Genomic DNA, 18,830 nt, shown 5'->3' with positions numbered 1-18,830 from the left:
TCAGGCAGACTCATTTTATATATATATATATATATATATATATATATATATATATATATATATATATATATATGTTACAGTAACTGGTAATTAAGACCATGTGCTAATTGCTGTGAGAACATTTCCTCATCCCACACTGTAATACACGTCATACTAACTGGTAATTAAGACCTTGTTCTCCAGCAAATTGTAGTGAGAATATTCTGACAGTTCATACTGCTGTACACATATAGGTACACCTTTAAAGGCACATACACATTTTCTCCCACAAGCATATATATATAAATATATATGTATAGATATATAGAGATATACATAGACACATACACACACACACACGCACACACACACACACACACACACACACACACACACACACACACACACACACACACACACACACACACACACACACACACATATTACCAGAACGAAAACAGTTTGAGATGTTTTTATTTCTTTGTCCAAGTACTGAGTAAAAAAAAAAACATAAAAATAAAAACTAAACAGGGAGATACACAAGTGTAGAAATGGGACCATTTTTTTCTCCAAGACCATTTAAACATTTTACAAAAGTATTACTCTGTGAGCACTTTAATATGTATGTATGTCTGTCTGTGTTAATAGATAGATAGATTTTACAGCATAAGCTGATGTCTTAAGACTCTTAAAGAATATGTTGTCAGACACTGTCATGGTAAGCCTTCCTAAACTATAGAAAAGTCTGAGAGTCATCTCTCTTCTAGATATGAAAGCTCATATACCAATAAAGCATATATTCAATCATCAGAAGCAGACAAAACCACCCAACACACACACACACACACACACACACACACACACACACACACACACACACACACACTCGAGAGTAGTCAAAACCTGGCTTGTTATATTTCACTTTTTCTACTGATCTTGAGAAAAATATTCTTGTTTTGATATCACTTCCAGTAGTACTAAAATATTTAATGTTTTAAATTTCCATCATATATAGCCTTGTATGGCCATCCTTTGGCTGGACTGACCACTTGAGAAACACAGTTAAGAAGAGAATGACCGCAGTGACAGATATCAACTTTCAAAACGTCTCAGTAATGTTGAGCTCTGAACATTCAGTTTGACAGTCCTCCTCCTCTCCCCCTGCCCCACCTACAGCCCTGTCCCATCACATACATATTAATAGGCAGATTTGCATAATACTGCTGAGGACTCCTTTCAGTGTTGGACAGGAAATAAGGACTGGTGGACAGGAAGTAGGATTGGGTTACAGAGTGTGTACTGTTACAATAAGGTACCGGAAAATCATTCAGTCTTCAGATGTCCTGTACTGGTGAAATTTAAAACTGGAAACAACATCTTGTCTTTCTGAAGAGTGCAGTTTGTTATCTTGGGCTTTGGAGCTGAAACAGAAACATGAAACTGGAGGTAAGTAAAGAATGCTTTGCTTTTGATTTCCTATGGTTTTGATTCTAAATTTCAGAAAAGGAGTAGTTTTTTTATTATTTTTTTTGAGTGACTGAAACTGGCTGTTGTAAAGCTAAAGACCATGAATGTTAAAGGAAATGTAATTTCCATGGGGTAAATATTTTGTTTAGTCTTGTTTTCAGACTGCTGTTTTGGAATAGGATGAATGGAAATGTGTCACCCATCATACCTCTCCAGAATTTCGCAGAATGTCCATATTTTTTCAACATTTTGTAATATGATTGCTCTCATTCTATTTTCAGTGTCCATACTTTTTGGTTTATTCTTAATATAATTTGTAGTTTTCTGGCAAATCATTGAGGCTGTGCTAAGACGTTGAGAGATGTTTCACTAATTACTGTTGTATTTCTCTGTTAAAGTGGTTTTGTTTTTTTATGAATCCTTGTATCCCCCCCCCCCCCCGTACACAGTAGCAAGCCCTGCTTAAACCCCACCCACCATCACCAAGTCAGTGACATGCCTGAATACTTAATACTTAAATGAATATTCATGTGGCTCTCCTCACTAGCCTGTTTAGTAACAGTTAGTATGGCACTACTTAAACTGGAGTTTTAAGTGCTATTTGTAAATTATTTATAATTAAGATTTGTGAAATAGTATCAAATATACATAGTAACCAGAATAACTTTTTTAAAATAGGTGCTATAGGAGATTTTAGAAATATAAATTGCACCCAATAAAATATATATATACAGTAGGTAATGTATCGTGACTTGGATAGGGTTGCAACCTGTCAGGAAATCAAGGTCTTTGTAGGAAATATGAGATGTTCTTCGTCTACCATTGCTGCAGTCCTGACATATGGGTATTCCGCTGTCCACCATCGGCCCGAATACCAAAGGGCTAGAATCTGGCGTCGGTCATGGCGCTCGAGGCTGACATCAGTATGTGCCAGTACAAATGCGCATGACCGACGCCATACCCTCAGTCTTTCTTGCCGCGTGGTCCTAAGCAGAAGCAGTGTTTGCAAGTGCCGTTCGGCTTTCTGGAATTGTCGGTTTTCGAGTTTCAGACCGGAGACCAAGCTGGGCTGAGTACCCCGTTGGGGACACTTTTGTCTTTCTTGCCTCAGTATTACCGGATGTCAGAAAAAGTTAATAACTGTATTTCTTGTGGGAAACAGATTCCTCATAGGGATTACCATTTACTCTGTATTCCTTGTTTAGGGCCTGAGCACGGCGTTGTTGGGTGTCGCTTTTGTGCTGCCTTTGATAAGCGCACTATTAAACGTCGCTTGGACTGTGCTAGGCTAGTGTTTGGTAAACGGTGCAATTATTACATGCCGTCGGATTCTCCGCCCAGTTCGGCTAAAAAACGCGAAGAGTAATCCTTTGCGGTCCTGACAAGATGAGTCCATTGCGGACGCCGTTTCGGTAGAGCCACCAACTACTTCAACGGCTCCTTCTGACGGTTTAGCAGAGTCTCAAGGGGAGCCTTTGCTACTTCAGGAAGTGGCTTCTCCTGTTGTAGGCCAGGCTGTAGGGGCTTCTCATGTGTCGGTGGTTCCCTCCCTCACAGGTTTCTAGGCCTCCCCCTTCTCATAGTGAAAGCCTTTCTAAATCTAAATCTGCCCCTGCTGGTGTCTGTCCACAGGGTCCAGCTCCTAGAAAGCACATGTTAAAGGTGGCGGAAGATTTGATTACTTTAATTAGGGGTTCTATGCCTCCTCCTGAGAAAAGGCCCAGGGTAGAGCCAGGGATAGAGGGTCTGGATCAGTCTTCCAATGACTCTGATTCTTCTGTGGAAGAGCCCCAGGATTTCCCTCCCTACTCTGACTCAGAGGCTGAGGGTTCTCCTCCCTCTGCGTCCCCTCCTGAAGATTTTTCTTTTTCTGAAACCTTGCATTCCATGAGGGAGCATTTTAAATGGGAAGGCCAGGATTATTCTGATTCTCGTAAAAGGCTTAGAGAATTCTTGTTTTTGCCTCAGCATTGGCCTTTGGCTATTCCCCCTGTGTTAGATGTTGTTCAGGATGTTTTTTCTGAGGCTTCTCTTAACCCTGACTCTTTGCCTCCTGCCCTGCTAAACCAGATAGATACTGCAGGGTACCGGAAGCTCACTAGTATTTATACAAGGGTCCTAGGGCTGACCCAGACACCATTGCTCAAGGCCCCAAGGGTGTCAGGGCTGCTGTGGTTAAGAATCCAGTTCCTTTGGACAAGGATGCTCGAGCTCTGGATAGGTGGGGTGAGTAGTTGTATACCTCTTCCACTTTAGCTGTGAGGGGCTTTACATTGTCAAACTTATTTGCTGGGCCAATTGAAATGTAAAGTTGATGCTTTCTCTGAAGGTATTGAATGTAAAGAGCTTCAGGATTTAGTGCATGTTTCAAAACAAGTTGGTAAGCATTCTTTGCAATGTGGTTTTGATGCTTTACAGGCTTCTTCCAGGGTGGCTGCTACTAGTTCAGTTCTTCGCAGGCATGCCTGGTTAAAAGTTCAGTCATTGTAAGAGCATGTTAAGGCTCGGATTATGGATGCTCCTTTGCAGTCTGATGTTCTTTTGGCCCTCCGGTTGAATCCGTTTTGAAAAAATGGAGGAAAAGCTAAGTCTATGCGGACAGTTAAAGGATTGTTTACAGGTTCAGCCCCCTAAGTTCAGTAGGAATTGGCCTAGGGTGGTCTTTTCCCTCTTCAGATTATCAGTCTAGGGGCAGGTCTAGGCGAGGTAGGGGTAGAGCTTCCTCTCAGGGCCCTGCTACTCCTAGGACTTTTCGCAAAGTGTTGGCATTTGGTTACCCAGGACAAATGGGTATTGGACATTGTAAATCGAGGCTACAAATTTTATTTCCACATTTTCCCTCCTTTCAAAGGTATGCCAGATGTGCCTCATCAGCAAAGACTGGAAGCACGGGCATAAAAATTTCTTCTCTGCTTCAGTGGAGGGCAATACAGGAAGTACCTTCTGCTGAAGGAGGCACAGGGTTTTATTCCGTCTTTCTTAGTGCCAAAGGAAGTAAATACTTGGAGGCCAATTCTGGATTTGTCCATTCTAAACACCTTTTTGGGAATTCCAAAGTTCAAGATGTTAACGTTGCAGCGGTTGCTGCCTATGCTGGGCAAAGCTCACAGAGGCCTATCTTCACATTCCTATCGGGCCCAGTTCCAGGAAGTTCCTGAGATTTCGGACTGGGAATTTGCATTGTCAGTTCTCTGCATTGCCCTTTTGGCTTGTCTACTGCACCCAGGGTATTCACAAAAGTCCTGGCTCCAGTAATTGCTTTTTTCAGACTACAAGGAATTCAAATTTATCCTTATCTGGGCGGCTGTTTGTTTCTGGCTCAAGGCAAGCAAGAACTTCTTCAACATCTTCACTATGTAATGACAGTTTTAAGATGCCTAGGGTATTCTGTGAACGAAATAAAGTCCAGTCTAGTACCCTCACAAGAGATGTGTTTTCTGGGTGTGGGACTGCATACAGCAACCCAGATGGCATTTCTTACCCTGGACAAACAAAGACATCTTCATCAATTCTTCCATCAGCTTTCAGTAATGTCCAGGCTGACTGCAAAGACAGTCCTTCAAGCCTTAGGTTTCATGGCATCTTGTATTCTAGTGCTTCCCAATGCCAAACTGCATATGAGGAAGTTACAATGGTATCTCAAAAGCGTGTGGACTCAACACAGCCACGATTTGGACACTGTCATTCAGATTCTCCCTTGCATACAAAAAGAATTTCTGTGGTGGGCTCAGGAATGTCACCTAAACAAGGGACTCTCTGTGACCCTGCCAGAGGCATGTCGGATATTAACGACAGACGCCTCGGAGTCGGCCTGGGGAGCTCATCTCGAAGGAAAATGGATTCAAGACCTTTGGCCCCAGAGCTACTTCATTTGCATATCAACATGAAAGAGATGCTGGCAGTTCAATTTGCTTTGAAGCATTCAGAGCCTACTTCAATCAGGACTGGTGTTGATTCGAACAGACAACACAACAGTCATGTGGTACATCAACAAGCAAGGGGGAACCCATTCTTATCCATTGTGCAGACAAGCAATGCTAGTATGGGAAACTGCTTTACAACTGCACATCACTCTTCGACCACAGTTTCTGCTAGGAGCACAAAAATTCTTTAGCAGATGTTCTGAGCAGACAGATTGTGGATCCTCGCGAATGGAAGTTGGATCATCGGGTGTTTTCTGCAGTTGACCATGGCTTGGGGAACTCCAGACATAGATCTGTTCGCTTCTCCTCTGAATTATCAACTGCCAAAGTTTTGCACAAGGCTATTTCATCCGAAAGCCTGGAAAATAGATGCACTATCCTTCAGCTGGAGAAACCTGCACGTGTATGCCTTTCCTCCTTTGCCTCTTCTTCCAAAGGTATTGTTGAAAGTCAGGAGGGAAATGCCTCGCATGATTCTGATAGCACCAGATTGGCCTCGACAACATTGGTGCCCTCTCTTAAGGAGTTTAATTCTTGGGACACCTTGGCCATTACCACAGATTCCTCACTTATTGACTCAGGAGGACAATCATTTTCTCAATATCAGTGTGCAATCTCTTTACCTGACAGCCTGGAGAATTCAGTTTTGGGGAAGGAAGGCCTGCAGCTTCCACAACAAGTTTTGGATGTTCTTTGAAGCCAGGCGTCCTACTACTGGAAAGTTTATGCTGATAAATGGGAGAGATTTTTTCTTTGGAGTGCAGCTCACGGCTTTGCTGTTAAATTGCCTAACTTGAGTTGTATTTTGCAATATTTGACTGTTTTGTTAGACAAGGGATTGTCTTTCTCTTCTGTTAAAGTGCATGCTGCAGCTATTTCTGCTCACTATGAATGTGACCCTCCTTTGTTTTCTCTCATCCATTGGTTAAACAGTTTCAGAGGGGCAAAGAATATAAGACCCCCGAGAAGAGCTCCCACTCAGCCTGGGATCTTACTTTTGTTTTGGAGCTGACTCTGCCTCCATTTCCACCTGCAGCTACAGCTGAGTTGAAGTTGTTGTCTTGGAAGACTGCTTTTGTTGGCTGTTACTTCTACCAAGGGTCTCTGAATTACAGGCCCTCATGGCAGTAGAACCATTTCTGATTTTTCACAGGACAGAGTTTCCTTACGTACTAATCCTACTTTTATGCCTAAAGTAATTTCAAATGTGGCACTGAACCAATCTATACATTTGCCTACTTTTTATGCTGACCCGAAATAAAGGGGTGAAAGTTTGCATTCTTTGGATGTGCATGGCATTTAAGATATTATTTGAGCAGAACCAAAGAGTTCAGAAGATCTCAACAGTTGTTTGTTTCTTTTGCTTTGACTTCACGGGAAAGCTGTTTCAAAACACACTATCTCCAAGTGGATTGGCCATTGTATTGCTTTTGTTATTCTCATCATGGGAAAGATGTTCCTGCTGGGATCAGGCTCACTCTACTAGGGCTACGGCCACCTCTACTGCTTTTGAGAGGGTAGCTGCTAAGGACATTTTGGAGGCAGCTACTTGGAGTTCTGTACATACATTTACTAAGCATTATTATTTACCTCTTTATTCTAGGTCTAGGGCTGGGTTTGCCACTGCTCTTCTACAGGGCATGTTAGCAGCTCCTAATTCTATTTAGTTGGCCATCCTCCTGTTTTCCGTTGCTCTGGGATTCTACCCATATGTCAGGACTGCAGCAATGGTAGAGCGAAGAACATAGTACAGTTTGTACCTACCATAAAATGTAGATGTTCGAGGATATCCATTGCTGCAGTCCTCCCTCCTCCTACCCCCTTATTTAGGTTTGGGTTTTGGGTGGTATTTTTTGCATTCTGACGTCTGGGGCAAGAAAGACTGAGGGTATGGCGTCGGTCATGCGCATTTGTACTGGCACATACTGATGTCAGCCTCGAGCGCCATGACCGACGCCAGATTCTAGCCCTTTGGTATTCGGGCCGATGGTGGACAGCGGAATACCCATATGTCAGGACTGCAGCAATGGATATCCTCGAACATCTACATTTATGGTAGGTACAAAACTGTACTTTTCTGTCAGGAAATCCAGTTGTCGTGAATACTCAACAGACATTTTGAATCATTCTGAGAGTCAATACATTTCTGAAGTGTGTTTCCTAAGGTATTTAATCTTTCACTTGAATTTTCTATTTGCATTGTCTTAGTTGGGGTGTCTTCTGTGCTGTGTCTGTGTGGATTTTCTCTGGTTGCTTTCTTTTCCTCCCACATTCAATGACGTACAGTGGGGTAGATTGGATAGTCTAAATCAGCCTCAAGTGCTAGCATGCATGTGTGTGTGGTACAGAAGAACAACTGCAGCAGAACTTGCCCCCTGGCAGCGTGGACATTGTCCCTAGATGATGGTCACCATTGATGAAACCCCCCCCCCAACTCCTTGTGCAAAACATGGGGGAAAAAGGGTGATCAATGGATTCAAATGCAATGTAAAAACAGTCATTGCTGTGATTTATGTTTGTGTGTGATTTCAAATGTATCCAAGAGCAACAAGTTGGCTATAATTTCTTCTACTTTGTGTCACTGTCAGACATCAGCAATGCACACAGTAAGTGACTGGTTGTGGTGGTCTGGGTAAGATGTGTGGGAAAGGAACACAACACTGGTTCATAGGTTCATACTAGGCTTTCTGCCCTAGGGCATTTATAAGCCTAGCCAGAATGTGTTTGGCTTTCGCCACCCATTTTAAATTAATTTTGCTATGCCCTTTTTTTGAGGTTAGTATACTGTGCCTCTGTCAGACATCAGCAATGCACACAGTAAGTGACTGTTTGTGGTGGTCTGGGTAAGATGTGTGGGAAAGGAACACAACACTGGTTCATAGGTTCATACTAGGCTATCTGCCCTAGGGCATTTATAAGCCTAGCCAGAATGTGTTTGGCTTTCGCCACCCATTTTAAATTAATTTTGCTATGCCCTTTTTTTGAGGTTAGTATACTGTGCCTCTGTCTAACAGTGATACAAATGTCATACCCGGGGTAAACCTCCGATCTCCCATCCACTCATCAAGATTCCTCTTGAAGAGAGTCAATGAGGGACTCTGCCTAACCTGGACTGGGATTTTATTCCAGAGTGAAGGGAGCCTCTGGGTTATGAATCTGTCCCTCCAGCATGTCCTATTTATTTCAGTACTGAGGTTCAGGTCTCTCGAGCGTGTAGCTCGATAGGATTTGGATTTTCTGAGGTGCAGCATGTCCATTAATTTCGGGTTGGACATGGCTTTATCACGATCAGGCACAGATGCGCCTCTGAACAGGCGATATGCCACTGAGTAGAGCTGGAGTTTCTTTAACGGGCAGCATATGGCATCTGTTTGAGCCCTTTGATCCTCTTGGTGAGGTACTTTTGGGGTCTTTCCAGTTGCTGCAGGTGTCTGGTAAGGTACATCCCAAAAGGGGCATTGTACTCAATTATGGGCCTGATGAGGGGATGAGTAAAGAGGCACGATGACCTCCCCTGATCTAGATGTGAATCCCTTCATGATTAGGTGGGCTATATAAAATGTTTTTCTAACCACTTTGGCCACGTGGCTGTCAAATGAGAGATTGCTATCAACTTGGGTCCCCAGGTCCCTAATTGCTTCTTCTGTACTTAATGAATTACCACCTATGTGGTAATTTGTGGGCACTTTGTTTTTGCCAAAGGGGATGACTATACAATGAGTATTATTGCCATCTGACAGCTCTCATATCCCTGAGTTCTTGGCTGTAACTCCAGTTGTATGGAGATTGCATGTCCTTCCTATCTCTTTGTGGGTTTTATTTAAGTGCTTTGGTTTTCTCCAACACCCAACAGACATGCTATAGATGAATTGATAACCTTTCAGTGTGTGTAGAAAGCAGTGTGTGTGTGTGTTTTTTTTTTCTTCACTTTCTTTAAATTTGTAATGAGAAGTGTGTACAGGAGGTTATCTTGTGGGGATAGGGGAAAGGAAGCCTACCGCATATGTACAGCTGACAGCAATAGGTTGAAATTTGTTGTTGGGCTGGATTTTTTTCTTTCACGTTCATCCTAGTTTGACTTCAGAAAGATACACTGAAGGTGTCTTCCTGTAGGGTTAGATCTGAGGAGGCATGCTGTGTAGATGTATGATTGCAGCAACTTTGAAATATATGACTGTTCATTTGCCCTTTCACTTTCTTCCCAATTTTGCACTATCTGGGTACACTGAAAATCACTTTTTGGGGGGGGCTGGGAAGAAGGCAGTTAATCCCCAATATGATTTGTTCCTTCGCAAGCATTTTATTCTTAGTTTATGGATAAATACTACTCGTTTTGTGGTAACTACTGTGTTGTCAGCCTTTAACATTAATCCTTGGGCATAGCTTATTTCTTCTTGAAAGATAATCAGTTTCTTTCCTCAGTAGTCTTTATTTTTTATGCCATCATTGGACGTACAGTTGTGGGAGAAAAGCTAATAAAGTGCTTCTTGGAGCATTTAAGGAGCTTAGTGGCCCCTAGACCCACAGCATAATTAAACAATTTCCTTCAAAGTTATTACAGTTAAGTCTTGGTCAGTTAGGGTGTGTTGCAAGGATATAGGAAAAAGCTGAAAAGTTAAAGTGTGAGGAAACCAAAACAAAGGTAGCCTGGGTAGTATTAGGAGGAAGGGATGGGAGGAAAATGGGGAAGAACTGGGTTGTATGCCAGGGTGACATTAGACAGTGGGGTAGGGATTTCCAGAGCTGGGTTGTATGCATAAAGTGTGACCCAGGGCTTAGGCGATCCTGGAGTGGCTTAGTACTGTATCACCAAATACATGCAAGTACTCTAAAGGTTAAATTATCTCTACACAAAACAGCCACAGTTGAAAGGTTTAAAAATATTTAATAATAAAAACACAAGACACTACTTATTACTTCAACACAATGACATTGCAGACTTCAGAAATCACAGGAAAATGCTTTAAAACAATACTGTGGAGTAGTCTGACATAAATATAGAAAACGGCTACACTAATCTGGCTAATTCTATCTATCTCTAAGAGAAATCACTAAGTTCTAAATAACTACTTGCGTACAGAACAAGCAAGTGCTGGTGAGCTGATGTCAGCTTCAGACAAAATCCAAAATGTTCTCTTTCTGTCCTTAAATTGATAACACAGTACTGCTGAGTCATTTCAGATTACATCATTCTTAACAGTTCTGATTTAGTTTCCCAGCCTCACAGAACTTAACATTTACATTTCTTTTTGTAATCTGCACCTGCAGGAAGCCACAGCAATCAGACATTTTACATGTAAAATCTAGTAATTGACTCTTGTCCTAAGACAACAGAATTCCTTAGTCCAAACATCCTGTCTCCGAGCTTGAGATCAAACAGTCCTAAAATGCTTGACTTCTTACCTTTTTGAAGCTCAGAACATAACACAATTTTCTTACATGTGTTACACAAGCCTGTGGATCCTGTTAATATTTACAAAGACATCTAGCTAGGTTCTCAGCCTTCACAGGAGATATCGAGATCTGGAGATGTGAATATTCTCTTATATTCACAAGTGATTCGACCAACTCAAGAGTACAGTGCCCATTTGGGGTATAGCTCACTCAACATATCCAAAAATACTAGGGAAACCTCAGAAGTTCCTAAGAAGATTTTAGGGTTATAAACCCTGAGCTATTAACAGACTTGCCCATCGCATCATGATACTCTCTTACAGACTAAGAGGGTGGTCTGTATTGTATCTTGCCTATCGCATCACGAGAGACCATGTTGCCCTTGATATCCTATATCGCTGTAGGTCTAATCGCTTAGCAAACACCAGAACCACAAGCCTAAATCTTCCTTAGCAGATAAATAGAATGTGATGGAGAGAGGGAGAGAGATATTAATTGCATATCACCTCTCCATCTTTGGAGTAAACTGCCCCTGCTGGTTAAGCAGTGGGATGCATTATCATCCTTATAACAGAACCTGGATGACTGGATGGGTACCCACAAATTTGCCTGGAGACTAGCTGAGTTGCCCATACTTGAAAAAAGGGTTCTAGCCTGAAGAAGGGTATTGGCGAGGGATTGATGATCATGAGATGAAATTGCCTTGAAAATCGTATGACGATATTTACACACTTGCACACATAACAGGAAAAGTAAACAGTATTCACAGATCTGACTGCAATTGTTTCATTTGGTTGTATCTTTGCCTTACAGTAAGAAGTTTTCCTTCTTTCCGTAGTTACAGTAACTTCAGCCTGGATAAGCTAACCCACAGTGAAAAGTTAATGCAGCTGTCTGTATTGCTGGTTACCTAGCTTCCTGCTGTGGCTTGTACTTTATAGAGTCAGATGGTGTGTGAGAATTGATTGTCCCAACACCTATTCTGCCTTTTCGCAATGTGGGGGAGGGGATTGGTTTGAGGCTAACCTACCTCAGGTGTGTCAGCAAGAGGTGACTGGAAGTGAGCTTTCTGAGTAGCATGCTTTTAGAACATACTGGACATGAAGCATATTATAGTAGGCTGGGAAGGGCAGCAGATACCAACTGGATTTACACTTCCCACATTCTCCTTGCTTGTGTAAGCTGTGTCCCAGGCTGCCTTGAATGTTTTTGCTGTGTGAGTATTCTTGCCAACAGAACATTAAACCGGTGTGTTTCTTGGTAAATATTTAATTATTAACATTCTGTCCATATACAGTGAAACTAAGGGAATAGAAGCAATTCATTTTTTTAATCCATTTAGTAGCTGGTTAAGTGCACTAGGAGCCAATGTTTTATAAGTTTTTAAAAAATGCTCAAGGCCTGTCCACCACAAGGACTGTGATGCTCCCGTGTTGGAACCGATGGATGCTCATACAGTTATCTGGTTCCTTCTGCAAAGTATGCATAGTTGTGCTGAGTTTGAGGAGGACTTTTACTCCTTGAATGAGAGTATTTGAGAAGTTGTCATATTTTAAAATATTGTTTATTAATGTTGATGCAGGCTGTGTCTCCTGTTTTATTCTGAATACCAGAGGAGTATTTTTATGCAGAGAGTTTCAAATAGTAAAGGCTCCTTTAATGCTTTGAGTATCAGGCCAAGGTCTCCTCTAAGAAAGTGGCAAGATAAAGAGAAGAGAGAGAGATGACGTTATGTTTGGTTTTAAGACCAGCCTGAAAGCCCTTTGATTCTCACTTTATCATTTTTTTTCGGATCGTCAGCACATCCACCTTGTGAGTCGTTCTATAAATAGCCATGCTATCATGGGAGTCGTTCTATAAATAGCCATGCTATCATGGGAGTCGTTCTATAAATAGCCATGCTATCATGGGAGTCGTTCTATAAATAGCCATGCTATCATGGGAGTCGTTCTATAAATAGCCATGCTATCATGGGAGTCATTCTGGGGACCCAGGTTGATAGTGATCTCTCCTTTTGATAATCACATTGCCAAAGTGGTTAGGGAATCCTTCTATGTGGCCCACCTAATCACAGAAGGGTTTGCATTCAGATCAAGAGAGGTCATTGTGCCCCTCTATGCATCACTCATCAGACCCATCATGGAGTACGGCGCCCCATTTGGGATGTGCCTTACGAGACACCTGTAGTGGCTGGAGGGGCCACAGAGGTGCCTCACTGAGAGGATCACTGGCCTCGAACAGATGCCCTATGCAGCTTGACTGAAGAAACTCAAGCTGTACTCTGTTGCATGCTGCCTGCTCAGAGGTGATCTCTGCCTGACATACAAGGCCATGTCCAACCCAGAATTGATGGACATGCTCTACCTGGAGAAAGCCATATCCCCTCGGGCCACACGCTCTAGGGATCTAGACCTCACCGCAACAATGAATGGGACATGCTGGAGGGATAAATTCCTGTCCCAGAGACGTCCCATGGTCTGGAACAAGATTCCAATCTACATTAGGCAGAGCTCCTCACTAACACTCTTCAAGAGAAACCTTGACGAGTGGATGGCAAACTCTGCTGGACAGAGGCACAAGGAACTAATCTAAGGGGGTGGCGAAAGCCAATACATTCCGTCTAGGCTTATAAATGCCTTTGGGCAGATAGCCTAGTATCTACCTATGAACATATAAATAGCCATGCTATCATGGGAGCCATTCTACAAATAGCCATGCTATCATGGGAGCCATTCTACAAATAGCCATGCTATCATGGGAGTCATTCTGTAAATAGCCATGCTGTCATGGGAGTCGTTCTGTAAGTAGCCATGCTGTCATGGGAGTAATTCTGTAAGTAGCCATGCTGTCATGGGAGTCGTTCTATAAATAGCCATGCTATCATGGATCTGCATACTTGGGATGACCACTCCCTGTCTTTTGACCATCATGTGATAATGTTTGTCAAGAAATCTCTTTATTTAGCTGCGATAATTGCCAAAGGAAATTCAAGGTCTGAAACGGTAATCACTCCCGTATAGTCAGCATTCATCAGACCAGTAGTCAAGTACAAGAGCCCCTCTGGGGTGTATCTCACTAAACATATCAAGCAATTTGAAAGACCCCAAAAGTTCCTATGCGAAAGATCACAAGCCTTAAGTACCTGTACTACCAAGGGGGGGGGGGCTGCAAGTTCTACCCTTTTGAGTGTCTTACAGACTTTTGATCTAGTTGTCCTGGATCTCCTGTTTCTCCACAAGTCTAATATTTCCATCGGCAGTAGAACCAGGGACTTAAGTTTTTAGCAACAGGTGAGCTAAACTTGATGCAGGGACAAGTTAATAACCCAGCTTCTCCCAAATCTCTGAAGTGAACTTATCCAGCATATTAAGCTGTGAAACTCAGTTTTCCTTTAAACAAACTAGATGACTGGATGGGTGTCTACAAACATACTCCAGGATTGACTAGTATGTCTCACCTGGATAAATTAGATACAGCCTGAGGAAGGGTACTAACAAGGCTTGAAAGTTCATGTGACTCGGTGGCCTTGGAGTATCGATGAATCTATGCAGTCATATGGCCACCTGGACATTGAGACTTTGTTCACTTTTTACCTGGCACAAAGAAAATAAGTAATCTTGCCTGAAATGTTTGGTATGATGTAAGTAAATACACAGTTATCTGTGTACATCTAGGTAATGCAGTTTGAATTCCCTTGTGTTTTCAGACCAGTTTGCATAATGATTAAGGTCTTCGCCTCCTATGCACAAGGCACAAATTTAGATTCTGACCTCCAGCCAGTGCTTGTATGGAGTTTGCATGTTCTCCCTGGGTCTCTGTAGCTGACTGGTGGCAGCATGATTACCTCAGAGTCTGGGCAGAAAGGGGTACAGCTAATACATCTGTGACAGCTTTTCCCAGGTGTGTATGTGTGTGTGAAACTCAAATATCCAAGTGTGTGTGTCAGGTACTGGGAACAGGGACACGGAGCTCCAAAGTGGTCAGTGTGGAGTTTTGTGTGGGCCTGGAGAGAGGAGGAGTCCAGCCCCAAGTCTGGAGCGTGCTCCCTGTGTGCTTTTAAGGGAAATTGTGCTTGGTGTAGGGAGCTGCGTTTGAAAATACTGTGTGAATCCATCTTTGCTCTTGGTGACTATCCTTCACCGGACTCAGTGGTGAAGATTTGAGTCTCCTTGATTGCTGGCCCGCAGTAGGGACCCGACACACATGTTAACCACTTCAAGTATCTGGAAGGGGTGATTAAGGAGAAGAGAAGTCTGAATTAGGAGGTCAAAGCTAAAATCGTAGGGGCTGCAGCCATCTGGCATAGAGCATTGGTTGTAGTATATGACAGAAGAATGACAAAGCAGCTGAAAAGTAAGGTGTGCAAAACAGTGGTGTGAGCATTACTACTGTATGGTACAGAAACATAGGCAGTAAAGGCAGAGCAGTTGAGGATGCTAGAGGTAATGGAGGTGAGATGCCTGAGATGGGTAGTAGGTTGCACACTGCAGGGCAGATGAAGACATAATAACATCAGAACAGAAGTCAGAGTAGCTCCAATTGCAGAGAAGGTCAAAGAGAACAGATTACTGTGGTTCAAGCACATATGCAGAAATTCAGAAGATAGTCTGGCAAAAAAGATTTGGAATAAATAGGAAATAGGCAAGAGAAAACAAGGACATAAAGGAAAGAGCTGGATTGATTGTGTAAGAGAAGACATGTGACAATCAGGCCTTGCTGTCAAAGAAGGTAGGAGAGTGGCATTGAAGAGAGAGGGATGGTGACTGACACATACATAATGACAGTCAGGCATTACTGTGAAAGAAGGTATGAGAGTGGCATTGAAGAGGGAGGGATGGTGACTGACACGTACATAATGGAGGGGAAAAGAGAGTTGATGATGGTGATGTTTGAATATTGTTGTGTCTTTCGGCTTTTCCCGGTTAGGGGTCGCCACATTGTGGAAAATACTGGAAGGTTAATTAACTGATTCTTAGGTTAGTGTCTGAAGACATCTTAGGCATGGAGGATGAGTTCATTCTAAGCACTTGTTTCTGTGGAAAATAAGATACTGTGGCTTGGACGAAGTGCATGAAGTTCTGAAGTTCTAGTTGAAGTAAAGGGAGCTAGAAAGACTCTTCCATGGCAAGCATTTGAGATCAGCATTAATTGCAGGTTTGAATGGGGCAGAGGTTAGCTTTTTGAGTACAAAATTCAAGTCCCACGGAGAGACATTTTAAGGTGGTCTGGAAGGAAAGACTCCTCCCAAGAAGGCTTTTCATGTTTGCTGAGAAGCTGAATGACTAATAATGTCTTGATATTAAGCAGAAACAGTAGTGAGATTCACTTTAATGGGAGAAAAGCTTGATCCCTTGTCAAACAGGCCAGCTAAAAAATGGAGTGACTGTGGAAGCAACTGTGGCCATAAAGGGGTCCAGTCGTTATTGTTTAAACAAGAAAAAAATTTGAACCATCTGTCTCTGTATTTTTTTTCTGGTAGAGGGTTTCTGTGAAGCTAGAAATAATTGTTAAACTCCAGGTAGGTAATCTGGGGTCCCTGCTCATTACTGGAAGTGGAGTGCCTATGCAGTTAGCTTGATGGACTGGATATTGGTGGACTGGATATCGGTAAGGCTTGCTGGATGGGTGTGATAAGAGCCTCAGGTGAGGTCGTAGAAGGATGGGACTCCTTATCAGATGAGAAACCAAACCTTTTGGGACCAAAATGGAACTATAAGAATGACTTTGGCACAGCTTGGCTTTCTGTATGAAATTCATTGTTGGTGGTAGGAGAATTTAAAGTGTGGAGGAGACCGGGATGGTGGGGGGGCAAGGGAGGACCAGATCATCTTTAGGCATCTGTGCCTTAGGAGGGATTAGCAAAATGAAGTTTCTGCATTTGATGTTTGCTAGAGAAGCAAAGTCATAGCAAGGCTTTCCTTAACATTTTTTTCACTGTAGACCTATTTACAGATCACTTGGTGCATTAGAGGATATCTTCTCAGTTTGTCCACAAGACCCCCCCCCCCCCACACACACACACACTAAATGTGCATTACCCTTCAAAAGCTGTGTGAGTTTATGCCCATTCCTGTACTACCACTGCTTCCTGATGGACAGCATAGGATATGGTTCCTCCATGCTTGTTTATATATCACATCACTGCTGTGTTGTCTGAGTGGATGGCGATCGTACCTCTGGAAGGAAGTCCTGTACTACCTGTAATGCTAGGAGGACTTCTATTTCCAATATACTGATGTGCAGGTAAGCCTCCTGGTGTTTTCATGTATCCTGAACTCTCTGTCCCCAGATAGAGCACCACCTCACCAAAATTCAGACACACCTGTGATTCTATGGCCATTGAGATGGGAGGAAGAAAATGTCTTGTCATTCATACTTTTGACAGTTGAAGGCATCAAAGGAGATATTTCCATCAGGACTTGAACAGAGACATTATAGAGTGCATGAGGTCCCACTCTTAAGGACACTGGACTTTGAGAACCCATTGAAGTACTCTTATGTGAAATCTCACTCGATGTAACATTTATATCAAAACTGCCATTAGAAGTGCTGCTACTGTGGGTTTTGGTTAGTCACGTGAAGATCTGAAATTCTTGCATTGCACTTATCCTGCCGGTAGGCAGGGTTACCCTTGCAATTGTGGTATTCAGGTGGTTATCTATGAAAGGTAACTGCTGAACTGGCTGCAGATTGGACTTCTGCGGATTTATGGATATTACCAATGCAGGTACAGCTGGGGCAAGTATCCCCTCGCATTGATTAGGGCTTCCTTTGAAGTTGCAGATATGAGACTGTCATTAGGTAGGGAAAGATTTGATCCCTGGCAGTCTGACATTAGTTGTGATGGGAGTCTTGCACTTTGAAAATACCTTAGTGGCTGTGGTGAGTCTCAAGGGCAAGGCTGTGAACTGGTGAACACTAGCTCCATCGTTGAAGCATAGAAATCTCTCCTTGAGCAGTTGGCACTTTGAAATGTGTAACGAGGCACATTTCCTCTTGTGGACAAAGAAGGATCGATTGCATCATGACCATCCAGAAAGTGGTTTTCTTTGCAAACTAGTTTAAATAACTGGAGATCCGGTATTGGTCTGAGGTTCTTGGTCTTCTTGGATGCTAGGAAGAATCTTGAGTAAAACCCAGTGCCGTTTTGGTTTGGTGGGTTTTCATGTATATTTCTTTTCTGTAGAAGGCTTGCTTATTGTAATGCTGCTGTGCTTTCATGGGCTGGGCCATTGGTAAGAGAGGATGGTGTGGGAGATCTGAAAAAGCGGTACAAGTAGCTCCTGGATGTAATTGTGTTGAGTTAAGACCAGCCATTTTTGTGGTTATAGGACAATTTGACCCCAACTGCAGCTAAAGGTGGAAACCCTTCAGGGGTTCTGCTGTCCTGGAGAAAGAGTCACAGAACCCTTGATTCAGTGGACCACCTCTCCCACTGAGGTGGTAGCGGGACCTCTCCCACTGAGGTGGTAGCGGTCACTAGACTGAACCCCTGTACTACATAATTTTGAGGATTTCCCCAAACTAGTGATCTTCTAGAGGAAATTTGGGGGAAGCCTCCCCCCCTCAAGATCTGTATTAGGGTTATGGAACACTATGGGGAGATCCAAGTTCTTGCTCTTGTATATACTTGTTCTTGGGGGCCTGACAAGGGGGAGGTTCATCTGAGTGGTCAGAAGAAGAGATGCACCTTGATTTTTTTGGGGGGGGTGACCATGAACATTCTGATTCTTGGTCTTGTTGGGAGGAAAGATGATGACTGAAGGTGTGCACAGGTAAGGCTGATGTGAATTGTGTGTTTTCAATTTCCAACGGAACAGAAGTGATTCCTGGTATCATGGTACTTAACTCTGCTATTGGTGATGAAGCTGCCAGTCAAGAGACTGTCGATGCCTCGGAATCCACCAATCGTGCCTAAATTTATTTTTTTTACCACACGTCTACTGACTGAAAATATCTATACTGATTCCTTCTGCACCAAGTAACTTTCCTCTGCAAGTACTTCATGCCTGAATTTTCACCGGAACTATGTAATTCTACAGAACTTGTATTATATTCTCATCTCAG

At 42.8% G+C, this 18,830-nt stretch overlaps 1 protein-coding gene across 1 annotated transcript in view; it reads left to right on the top strand.

The window, feature by feature from the left end:
- The first annotated feature begins 1,247 nt into the window (after positions 1-1,247).
- LOC122815136 (gastrula zinc finger protein XlCGF26.1-like) overlaps positions 1,248-18,830 on the top strand; it is a 190,232-nt gene continuing 172,649 nt past the window's right edge. Inside the window, exon 1 of the mRNA XM_044087389.1 lies at positions 1,248-1,425. Coding sequence (XP_043943324.1) covers positions 1,414-1,425 — 12 coding nt within the window. The 5' untranslated portion in view covers positions 1,248-1,413. The remainder of the gene's footprint in view (positions 1,426-18,830) is intronic.

This window comes from Protopterus annectens, chromosome 11.part0 (genome assembly GCF_019279795.1).
Source record: "Protopterus annectens isolate FY-2018-M chromosome 11.part0, PAN1.0, whole genome shotgun sequence".
NCBI lineage: Eukaryota > Metazoa > Chordata > Ceratodontiformes > Protopteridae > Protopterus > Protopterus annectens.
The sequence above is the reverse complement of the archived record's forward strand: the minus strand, read 5'-3'. Positions and strand labels throughout refer to the sequence as shown.